At 37.9% G+C, this 13,436-nt stretch overlaps 1 protein-coding gene across 1 annotated transcript; it reads right to left on the reverse strand.

Annotated features, from left to right (window-relative positions):
• Positions 1–607: 607 nt before the first annotated feature.
• On the reverse strand, positions 608–9,767 carry LOC145875986 (uncharacterized). The gene is made up of 2 exons (XM_082971760.1): positions 9,165–9,767; positions 608–4,518 (listed from the first exon to the last, which is right to left on the reverse strand). Exons 1-2 carry the CDS (start codon positions 9,538–9,540, stop codon positions 3,632–3,634), a joined length of 1,263 nt encoding a protein of 420 aa, XP_082827886.1. The 5' UTR covers positions 9,541–9,767; the 3' UTR covers positions 608–3,631.
• Positions 9,768–13,436: the final 3,669 nt, after the last annotated feature.

Here is a 13,436-nt window from a genome sequence, read left to right on the forward strand (position 1 = left end):
GATTATTTTAATGTTCTCTGCTTCAGTACTGTATTTTGTGGGTATTGATCACATTCCGGCCTCTATTAGAAAAGGGGACCGTCTTAAACAGTTAAACCAAAGGGAAAGTTTTGGGATTAAATATTTATGTCCCCTTAGTGGTTCATCACGTCAGCAAAAGGGAATATGTTCCATTTATGTTTATTTAGTGCAAATTGTCCACTGGTATTGCTGTATGAAAGTGAATTTCCCCCCAGGCATACATACATGTTCTTTGTTATTACCGGAGCCACTGCCTGTTCACCCCGCTATCATTCAGAAGGCGAGATCAGTACAGGTGCATCAAAGCTGGGACCGAAAGACTGAAAAATAGCTTCTATCTCCAGGCCATCAGACTGTTAAATAGCACAGAGAGGCTGCAGCCTACATATAGACTTGACATCATTGGCCACTTTAATAAATGGAACACTAGTCCCTTTAATAATGTTTGCATATCATTTCTCATCTCATATGTATAAACTGTATCTCAGTCTATGCTGCTCTGACATTGTTTATCCATATATTCCTAATTCCATTACGAACCAGCTCTGAGTTCGCAACAAAAGGGAGACAATGTGGAGACAAGGAGTATCAAAAATATATATTTATTAGATAACACAACCAAAATCAACAAGGTGTCTGCATGGAGAGAGTCTCCCTTCATGACTGTGGAAGAGGTCTATTTATCCTGGGACACACCCGGGCCCAGGTGTTTCCCATTTAGCTGACGACCCTCCCAGCTCCGCCCACCGGCATCCTAATAAGGAAACAAGAGCAGAGAGAATACGGCAGACAGAGGGAGGGGCGTTAAATATATTACTCTATTGTTATCATATAGAAACATCACTTGTTAGATATTACTGCACTGTGGGAACTAGAAGGACAAGCATTTCACTACACCTGCAATAACATCTGCTGAACACCTGTATGTGACCAACAACATTTGATTTATTATGAAGGTCATTTGTGTCAAATTTACTTTTCCCCACTCATTCACCCCATCTCTTTACATTGCTTATGCATATTCAGTGGCCTGACTGCATCCAGACTATGTCAAAGGCCCATCCTGGTAGATCTGAACCTAATGCAGCTTGGAGTGATCGGATGACAGAAGTAACATTTAGGTGCCAGGTGTAACTGAGGCCATAGATGCTCCATATCCATTACTTTGAGTGTTTTATATAATATGACTAAATGTGTTTCTGTGTTGCAGGGACAGTCAAGAAATGGAACAGCAAGGCCACAGAAAATGACATAAGCAGAGCTGTGGGAGACCACCTCAAGCCCCTGGTAGAGCCGGGGGTGGTGTTTACCACTCCACCACGCCTTCAGCAGGCTGGAAAAGTGGGATTGATACAGTTTTTCATACTAAGGTGGACCAATAGTTTGTTGATTGGTCAGTCATTGGGTTAATTTGTTTTACAATATGTTCAAATCAAATCAAGCTTTATTTATACAGCACATGTCAGACATGGATGCAACACAATGGCTTCACAGGAAAAAACTATGAAAATAATCAGAAATATTTAGTACACAAATATGAGGATAAAAAACAATAATAACAACTGAAAGACTAATGAGCATTGGAAGGAAATGCCATTGATTAAAATATCAACAATATGATACAATATCCAACCCAAAATATAACTTGTTTTTTAGGAGGGGCTCTGAAAGACACTATGGGGGTGTCCACTGAAAGTTGACTAGTAACAACAACTGGGACCTAAAAGACACCCACCATGAGACCCACTAAATCTGCCCAAGAAGAGGAAAACAAAAGAAAAACCCACACCAAACTTAAAGACAGGAAGCAAACCAAAAAGGTGGAGCAACTAAAGGTGTTGACTCTCCACATGTATCAAGACAACTGGAGCACTGGGCCAGACACTCTTAAATAGAACCTGGACCAGCTCAGGTGAAACACCTTCCCACTAACGAGATGGACAAGCCAGCACAGGTGTAACACATACTGACTAACGAGGTGACACCAATCAGTGCGTCCTACGTGCTACATTCCAAACCTCAAAACATAAATGGAAAAACCAAAGACGGTAACAACTTAAGAGAATGCTTACCAACAACAGAAAAAAACTTCCAATTCACATTATAATCAACTACAATGCTTCACCAATATAAACATGGTGTCCACTGGCTGTCAACAATTCAAGACAATATATATACACTTCTAGAACTCTAGTCTTCCTAAAACTCACTAGCTTCTAGAACTCTAGTCTTCCTAAAACTCACTAGCTTCTAGAACTCTCGTCCCCTTGGAACGAGTCCAAACAAAACTCATCTCCAATACGGAAAAACATGCAGTCATAATAAATTGTGATCCATGGCAACACACTGGCTAAACACAAAACACAAATCTTTTTGACTGCCCACCCTTGAGACAATCAGCAACCAAGTTGTCCTTACCACGGACATGTCTGATTTCAAGAGGAAACTCCTGCAATATCCATAGTAACTTTCCACCTCACTGCAGAGCTTCTCTCTCTTCTCAGGGTTCACTACATAGGCATGTTGTTGGATCGGGGCCCAGTCCCCAATGTCATGCTCTAGTACATTTGGGTTGGCACATCTGAGAATGAACCCTGATATTATAAAAGCAGGGTAACAATGTCAATATAATAGTCAGTTGGTTACATAAATAATTATTACTAAATGTTACATGAAATGTAAATATGAAATATTTGGTTGCATAGTCTTATTTTCAACAGCTTTTCAATTACATGTTGCTAGGTGGGATATCCCCAATGTCAAAACACAATTTTAACATGTCCAAATCTAAACATAAAATGTGCTATATACACAAACATCTGCCACAATAATCATATTACTTGTATTATTTAAAACAAGCAGCTTATAAACTGCACAAGCACCAGAAACGCTGTTGTTTTGACAAGTAACAATAAATCACTGATATCCATTAGGGGTGAAATCAGGTTGAATCTGCTCTTCAAACTAACACAACAAAACAAAAAACACATGGAAATGGAGATATATTTTACCTCACTGGTTAGAGGACAACCTGCAGAAGACAGTCAGCTACATTTTGGAGTGATGCATTTAAATTTAGGGGTCGCTAAACAAAGGAACACAACACTTATTTGTCATAACTCATAGATATCATGTTGAAATCAATTGTGCCGAGATGAGGTTGCACCTCCTGTTAAAACTAACAGCTCAAAAACCACACAGAATCTGGGAATAATGTGTACATCCCTGGTTAGAGGACAACTTGTAGAAAACAGCTAGCTACATTTTGAAGTGATGCATTTTGATTCCAGTGGGTCAGCAACATGGTAAGTGTAACACAGCTCTTTTTGTGTTAGTCACTTTTAGTTAAATCTCATAAATAGTACTCTTCCATTTCAGAGACTGGATTTTCCCCCTGAGGCTAATATCCATATCATGTTGAAATCAATAGAACAGGGGACAAACGTTTAGGATTCTACATTGTGACATCATTAAAATACTCCTACTACAATGTTAAACATTCTACATTGTGACATTAATTCATTGATATCATGAAACAACTCCTTCATGTATTTTCTGATGTTTGATCAGAGATCTTTTATCAGAGTATCTCTTGTCACATTGACCACAGTTAAGGTTTCTCTCCTGTGTGTGTTCTCTTGTGTTGAGTCAGATGTCCAGATTGACCAAAACTCTTCCCACATTGATCACACCTATAAGGTTTCTCTCCTGTGTGTATTCTCTGGTGTAGAGTCAGAGAGCCAGATCGACCAAAACTCTTCCCACATTGATCACACCTATAAGGTTTCTCTCCTGTGTGTATTCTCTGGTGTAGAGTCAGAGAGCCAGATTGACTAAAACTCTTCCCACATTGATCACAGCTATAAGATTTCTCTCCTGTGTGTATTCTCTGGTGTAGAGTCAGAGAGCCAGATTGACTAAAACTCTTCCCACATTGATCACAGCTATAAGATTTCTCTCCTGTGTGTGTTCTCTGGTGTAGAGTCAGACTGCGAGATGCAGCAAAACTCTTCCCACATTGACCACAGATATAAGATTTCTCTCCTGTGTGTATTCTCTGGTGTGATACCAGATGGCCAGATTGACCAAAACACTTCCCACATTGATCACACCTATAAGGTTTCTCTCCTGTGTGTGTTCTCTGGTGTTGAGTCAGAGAGTCAGATCGACCAAAACTCTTCCCACATTGACCACAGCTATAAGGTTTCTCTCCTGTGTGTGTTCTCTGGTGTGATATCAGATGGCCAGATTGACTAAAACTCTTCCCACATTGATCACAGCTATAAGGTTTCTCTCCTGTGTGTGTTCTCTGATGAATTTTAATGCCTGATGAGGTGAATCTCTTCCCACAGTCAGAGCAGCAGTGAGTTCTCTTCCCTGTGGATGTCTGCAGGTGTTTATTGAGGTGTTCTGATCTGGAGAGACTCTTCTCTGCCTCGTCAGCATCATGATGTTGTTGAGGCTCCCCAAAGGATCCACGATAGTTAAGTATCTCTCCTGTGTGAACAACAAAGTCAGACAGATGATTAAAGGCCCACAACAGTAGAAATCCACTGTAAAAGGTGATGCCAACAGTGGAGCCATGATGTTGTACAACAATTGACGTCTGTAATGAATGTTAAAATTGTTGGACAAATGTCTTAAAATGAGCAAGAATAGTCATATTTTGTCTTGTTTTCACATTAGTAGTGAAATCGATGATTCTAGGCTAGAAATAAGTTATTCATGTTGTTGAAACTCGAAGCAGTGTGCCAGACGACTTTTGGTCTCCAATATAGGCCCCTTTCTGTGTTTGCTAAAATTGCGGCACGAGGGCAATTTGATTGCAGAAACTCCTCCCTGCTAATGAGGAAACCGATAGTTATGGATGTAGTATATCTGGTAATGAGGAACCCACTAGTTATGGATGTAGTATATCTGGTAATGAGGAAACCACTAGTTATGGATGTAGTATATCTGGTAATGAGGAAACCACTAGTTATGGATGTAGTATATCTGGTAATGAGGAAACCACTAGTTATGGATGTAGTATATCTGGTAATGAGGAACCCACTAGTTATGGATGTAGTATATCTGGTAATGAGGAAACCACTAGTTATGGATGTACTATATCTGGTAATGAGGAAACCACTAGTTATGGATGTAGTATATCTGGTAATGAGGAAACCACTAGTTATGGATGTACTATATCTGGTAATGAGGAAACCACTAGTTATGGATGTAGTATATCTGCTAATGAGGAAACCACTAGTTATGGATGTAGTATATCTGGTAATGAGGAAACCACTAGTTATGGATGTAGTATATCTGGTAATGAGGAAACTACTAGTTATGGATGTAGTATATCTGGTAATGAGGAAATCACTAGTTATGGATGTAGTATATCTGGTAATGAGGAAACCACTAGTTATGGATGTAGTATATCTGGTAATGAGGAAACCACTAGTTATGGATGTAGTATATCTGCTAATGAGGAAACCACTAGTTATGGATGTAGTATATCTGGTAATGAGGAAACCACTAGTTATGGATGTAGTATATCTGCTAATGAGGAAACCACTAGTTATGGATGTAGTATATCTGCTAATGAGGAAACCACTAGTTATGGATGTAGTATATCTGGTCATGAGGAAACCACTAGTTATGGATGTAGTATATCTGGTAATGAGGAAACCATTAGTTATGGATGTAGTATATCTGGTAATGAGGAAACCACTAGTTATGGATGTAGTATATCTGGTAATGAGGAAACCATTAGTTATGGATGTAGTATATCTGGTAATGAGGAAACCACTAGTTATGGATGTAGTATATCTGCTAATGAGGAAACCACTAGTTATGGATGTAGTATATCTGCCTGGAGCAAAAAATGGTGAGCAAAGATTTTCGTTTTCACAATGTATTCTGAATATTACAGCACTAGATCAGGAGTGCTACTCAAGGAAACTCACATTAAGCTCTGTGTCTATTCACTAATTCACCACCGTGGGGGAAACTCAGGGGAGTTCTCATAGGCTGACAGCAAAAATAGCCTCCATTTACAGGTTGATTATGAGTGCATTTCACACTACTTTGGATTATAACTGTAAGGCTCGTTTGAATGTCCTGTTTAATATAATATAATAGTCTTCCCTGTGGCTCAGTTGGTAGAGCATGGTGTTTGCAACGCCAGGGTTGTGGGTTCGATTCCCACTGAAGGCCAGTACAAAAATAAAAAAATGTATGAAATGTATGCATTCACTACTTTAAGTCGCTCTAGATAAGAGCGTCTGCTAAATGACTAAAATGTAAAAAAATAATGTTTGTGTTATTGTTGCAAATCAACTGCTTTATACTTAACACTTCAAATGCTATTTGGCTAGCTTTGCCATCAGCCTGACAATGAGGGTTTGTCCACTAAGTGTTTAACATAACTTCACCTAACAATAACATAGACCTACTGTAGGACCCATAACTTCACCTAACAATAACATAGACCTACTGTAGGACCCATAACTTCACCTAACAATAACATAGACCTACTGTAGGACCCATAACTTCACCTAATAACAACATAGACCTACTGTAGGACCCATAACTTCTAACAACAACATAGACCTACTGTAGGACCCATAACTTCACACAACAATAACATAGTCCTACTGTAGGACCCATAACTTCACCTAACAATAACATAGACCTACTGTAGGACCCATAACTTCACCTAACAATAACATAGACCTACTGTAGAGCCCATAACTTCGCCTAACAATAACATAGACCTACTGTAGGATCCATAACTTCACCTAACAATAACATAGACCTACTGTAGGACCCATAACTTCACCTAACAACAACATAGACCTACTGTAGGACCCATAACTTCTAACAACAACATAGACCTACTGTAGGACCCATAACTTCACACAACAATAACATAGTCCTACTGTAGGACCCATAACTTCACCTAACAATAACATAGACCTACTGTAGGATCCATAACTTCGCCTAACAATAACATAGACCTACTGTAGGATCCATAACTTCACCTAACAATAACATAGACCTACTGTAGGACCCATAACTTCACCTAACAATATAGACCTACTGTAGGACCCATAACTTCACCTAACAACAACATAGACCTAATGTAGGACCCATAACTTCTAACAACAACATAGACCTACTGTAGGACCCATAACTTCACCTAACAACATAGACCTACTGTAGGACCCATAACTTCACCTAACAATAACATAGACCTACTGTAGGACCCATAACTTCGCCTAACAATAACATAGACCTACTGTAGGATCCATAACTTCACCTAACAATAACATAGACCTACTGTAGGACCCATAACTTCACCTAACAACAACATAGACCTACTGTAGGACCCATAACTTCACCTAACAACAACATAGACCTACTGTAGGAACCATAACTTCACCTAACAACAACATAGACCTACTGTAGGACCCATAACTTCACCTAACAACAACATAGACCTACTGTAGGACCCATAACTTCACCTAACAATAACATAGACCTACTGTAGGACCCATAACTTCACCTAACAACAACATAGACCTACTGTAGGACCCATAACTTCACCTAACAACAACATAGACCTACTGTAGGACCCATAACTTCTAACAACAACATAGACCTACTGTAGGACCCATAACTTCACCTAACAATAACATAGACCTACTGTAGGACCCATAACTTCACCTAACAATAACATAGACCTACTGTAGGACCCATAACTTCACCTAACAACAACATAGACCTACTGTAGGACCCATAACTTCACCTAACAATAACATAGACCTACTGTAGGACCCATAACTTCACCTAACAACAACATAGACCTACTGTAGGAAACATAACTTCACCTAACAACAACATAGACCTACTGTAGGACCCATAACTTCACCTAACAACAACATAGACCTACTGTAGGATTCAGATTCAGATCAATAACCTAAACCACAAGGCCAAATCTACACTGGAGGAGCTTACCAAGATGACATTGAATGTTCCTGAGTGGCCTAGTTACAGTTTGGACTTAAATCATCTTGAAAGTCTATGGCAAGACTTGAAAATGGCTTTCTAGCAATGATCAACAACCAACTTGACAGAACAGGAAGGATTTTAAAAAGAATAATGAATATTCACATGAAGATCAGCCTCCTATTGGATGACATCATGACTTCCCATCAAGCCAACTCCTTGGAGGCCTTACTATGACATCACTCACTCCTTCTAGTTTGCAGTTATATATTTTGCTCAAAACATGTATTTGTTTCCTTTTAGTGTGTTTATACTTCACTGTATTTATCACTTTTCAACAGGAAAAGTTTAAAAAAAATCACTGTAGGACTTCATGGACAATTCCGACAGTACAAAAACATATTTGAGTGTAGAATGCACTTTTAAAAATCACACATTAGTTCAACAACTGCAGAGTTTGTGTCCCTGTTTTATTAGATAGTACTCACTGTATTTACTGGTGTTAATCAGATCAATGTCCCTGTTTTATTAGATAGCACTCACTGTATTTACTGGTGTTAATCAGATCAATGTCCCTGTTTTATTAGATAGCACTCACTGTATTTACTGGTGTTAATCAGATCAATGTCCCTGTTTTATTAGATAGTACTCACTGTATTTACTGGTGTTAATCAGATCAATGTCCCTGTTTTATTAGATAGTACTCACTGTATTTACTGGTGTTAATCAGATCAATGTCCCTGTTTTATTAGATAGTACTCACTGTATTTACTGGTGTTAATCAGATCAATGTCCCTGTTTTATTAGATAGCACTCACTGTATTTACTGGTGTTAATCAGATCAATGTCCCTGTTTTATTAGATAGTACTCACTGTATTTACTGGTGTTAATCAGATCAATGTCCCTGTTTTATTAGATAGTACTCACTGTATTTACTGGTGTTAATCAGATCAATGTCCCTGTTTTATTAGATAGTACTCACTGTATTTACTGGTGTTAATCAGATCAATGTCCCTGTTTTATAAGATAGTACTCACTGTATTTACTGGTGTTAACCAGATCAATGTCCCTGTTTTATTAGATAGTACTCACTGTATTTACTGGTGTTAACCAGATCAATGTCCCTGTTTTATTAGATAGTACTCACTGTATTTACTGGTGTTAATCAGTTCTCCAGTCTTCTCTTCTTCGTCCTCCTCTAATGTGACAGTAATCTCCCCCTCTTCATCCTTCGTTCCAAAAACGTCTTCATCTTCTTTCACTTCATCCTCCACTCCAAAAACGGCATCTTCCTCCTTTTCTTTCACAGTAACATCCCCCTCATCTTTCACTCTGAAGGTGTCTTTCTCTGTAACGTCTTTCTCTTCTTCTTTCACTGTAACAGCCTCACCCTCTACTTCTTGTTTTACTGTGACATCCTCCTCTTCCTTCTCCTCTTTCACGACAACGTTCTGCCACACTCCCTCTTTCTCCGTCCAGCAGACTTCTTCTTTAACAGGAGGAGAGTAGCTTAGTGAACTCATGGTCGGGGATAATAGCGAGTTAGCATTAGCGACTAGACTAGTGCTAACTTAACCAGCCAGCTAGTTGACTTACAACGTAAATATGAAATTAAATGGGGTAGCTAGTTGTTTACACATAAGTATGTTTAAAGCAAAATGGCAAATACAACACGAAATTGTCTAAAGAACTTGAATGTTCCGACTTTGTCGGCTAGCGAGCTACCGAGGTGGCTGCAGTTGTTGAAGAAGCGTTCCGTCCACTAGATTATACGTCACACTAGAAACATCGCCTGAAAGACACATATCGCCATCTGCTGTCTGGAGGGAGGAAACGCAGTTGAGGAGGGAAAACTATTTTTATTCTTCATTGAATTATAATATTATAAAGCAGTTCAGGGAAACGTTTTTTTCTCTCCATTAAATATGAATATTATATCAACACGTATAAAGAGCAACAAGTGTTGTTTGATTAGTTCAGATTTTAATGAGAATTTAAAACAAACTCTACATCTACTCCACATCTGTATTTCTGATTCAGTCAAATAACTAGATATCAAAATAAGCACCTAGTTATTGATACCCTTGATAAAGATGAGCTAAAATGACTGTATGAAATAAATAAATTAACTTTACCCACTACCAGGATATTTTAGTCCAAAACCTGGTTACCTCTCTGCTAGGAGGCTGAAACTTGGCCATAAGTGGATCTTCCAGCAAGACACATCAACATCCACAAAGAAATGGTTAATTGGGCACAAAAATCAACATTTTCAATGGCCATCTCAGTCTTCGGACTTGAACTCCATTGAAAACCTGTGGTTTGAATTGAACAGGGCAGTCCATAAGCGCAGACTAAATAAATCAAGGACATGGAGAGATTCTGTATGGAGGAAGGGTCTAAGATCCCACCCAATGTGTTCTCTAATCTCATTAAACATTTCAGTGTCGTTATCCTCCCAAGGGGAGGGTGCTGGAGTATTGAAAACATGGGTGGCAGTAATTCAGACCCCTACCTTTTGAGAATTACATGTTCAACTAAATCTCTTTCTCTGAGCAATTGTTTCAGCATACAATAATATAATTCACCCTTTTTTTTACATAGAAGTATTTGAATTCTTTATTTTATAGAGTTGTTTTTGCTCATCTTTATCAAGGGTGTCAACAATTTTGTCCCCCACTGTACCTCCATACTGCTGCTACATGGTGTAACAATACATCATGCAGATGTATATAATGAACAGACTAGGTCTATACTGCTCCTACATGGTGTAACAATACATCATGTAGATGTATATAATGAACAGACTAGGTCTATACTGGTCCTACATGGTGTAACAATACATCATGTAGATGTATATAATGAACAGATTAGGTCTATACTGCTCCTACATGGTGTAACAATACATCATGTAGATGTATATAATGAACAGACTAGGTCTATACTGCTCCTACACGGTGTAACAATACATCATGTAGATGTATATAATCAACAGACTAGGTCTATACTGCTCCTACACGGTGTAACAATACATCATGTAGATGTATATAATGAACAGATTAGGTCTATACTGCTCCTACATGGTGTAACAATACATCATGTAGATGTATACAATGAACAGACTAGGTCTATACTGCTCCTACATGGTGTAACAATACATCATGTAGATGTATATAATGAACAGACTAGGTCTATACTGCTCCTACATGGTGTAACAATACATCATGTAGATGTATATAATGAACAGACTAGGTCTATACTGCTCCTACATGGTGTAACAATACATCATGTAGATGTATACAATGAACAGACTAGGTCTATACTGCTCCTACATGGTGTAACAATACATCATGTAGATGTATATAATGAACAGACTAGGTCTATACTGCTGCTACATGGTGTAACAATACATCATGTAGATGTATATAATGAACAGACTAGGTCTATACTGCTCCTACATGGTGTAACAATACATCATGTAGATGTATATAATGAACAGACTAGGTCTATACTGCTCCTACATGGTGTAACAATACATCATGTAGATGTATATAATTAACAGACTAGGTCTATACTGCTCCTACATGGTGTAACAATACATCATGTAGATGTATATAATGAACAGACTAGGTCTATACTGCTCCTACATGGTGTAACAATACATCATGTAGATGTATATAATGAACAGACTAGGTCTATACTGCTGCTACATGGTGTAACAATACATCATGTACATGTATATAATGAACAGATTAGGTCTATACTGCTCCTACATGGTGTAACAATACATCATGTAGATGTATATAATGAACAGACTAGGTCTATACTGCTCCTACATGGTGTAACAATACATCATGTAGATGTATATAATGAACAGACTAGGTCTATACTGCTCCTGCATGGTGTAACAATACATCATGTAGATGTATATAATGAACAGACTAGGTCTATACTGCTCCTACATGGTGTAACAATACATCATGTAGATGTATATAATGAACAGATTAGGTCTATACTGCTCCTACATGGTGTAACAATACATCATGTAGATGTATATAATGAACAGACTAGGTCTATACTGCTCCTACATGGTGTAACAATACATCATGTAGATGTATATAATGAACAGACTAGGTCTATACTGCTCCTACATGGTGTAACAATACATCATGTAGATGTATATAATGAACAGATTAGGTCTATACTGCTCCTACATGGTGTAACAATACATCATGTAGATGTATATAATGAACCGCCTAGGTCTATACTGCTCCTACATGGTGTAACAATACATCATGTAGATGTATATAATGAACAGACTAGGTCTATACTGCTCCTACACGGTGTAACAATACATCATGTAGATATATATAATGAACAGACTAGGTCTATACTGCTCCTACATGGTGTAACAATACATCATGTAGATGTATATAATGAACAGATTAGGTCTATACTGCTCCTACATGGTGTAACAATACATCATGTAGATGTATATAATGAACAGACTAGGTCTATACTGCTCCTACATGGTGTAACAATACATCATGTAGATGTATATAATGAACAGACTAGGTCTATACTGCTCCTACATGGTGTAATAATACATCATGTAGATGTATAATAATGAACAGACTAGGTCTATACTGCTCCTACACGGTGTAACAATACATCATGTAGATATATATAATGAACAGACTAGGTCTATACTGCTCCTACATGGTGTAACAATACATCATGTAGATGTATATAATGAACAGACTAGGTCTATACTGCTCCTACATGGTGTAACAATACATCATGTAGATGTATATAATGAACAGACTAGGTCTATACTGCTCCTACATGGTGTAACAATACATCATGTAGATATATATAATGAACGGACTAGGTCTATACTGCTCCTACAGGGTGTAACAATACATCATGTAGATGTATATAATGAACAGACTAGGTCTATACTGCTCCTACATGGTGTAACAAAAGGTTGGAGTCACTTAGAAATGTTCTTGTTTTTGAAAGAAAAACACTTTTTTTGTCCATTAAAATAACATCAAATTGATCAGAAATACAGTGTAGACATTGTTAATGTTGTAAATGACTATTGTAGCTGGAAACAGCTGATTGTTTATGGAATATCTACATAGGCGAACAGAGGCCCATTATCAGCAACCATCACTCCTGTGTTCCAATGGCACGTTGTGTTAGCTAATCCAAGTTTATCATTTTAAAAGGCTAATTGATCATTAGAAAACCCTTTTGCAATTATGTTAGCACAGCTGAAAACTGTTGTGCTGATTAAAGAAGCAATAAAACTGTCCTTATTTAAGCTAGTTGAGTATCTGGAGCATCAGCATTTGTGGGTTCGATTACAGGCTCAAAATGGCCAGAAACAAATAACTTTCTTCTGAAAATCATT

Source organism: Salmo salar, unplaced genomic scaffold (genome assembly GCF_965601325.2).
Source record: "Salmo salar unplaced genomic scaffold, fSalSal1 ptg000414l, whole genome shotgun sequence".
Taxonomy (NCBI): Eukaryota; Metazoa; Chordata; class Actinopteri; order Salmoniformes; family Salmonidae; genus Salmo; species Salmo salar.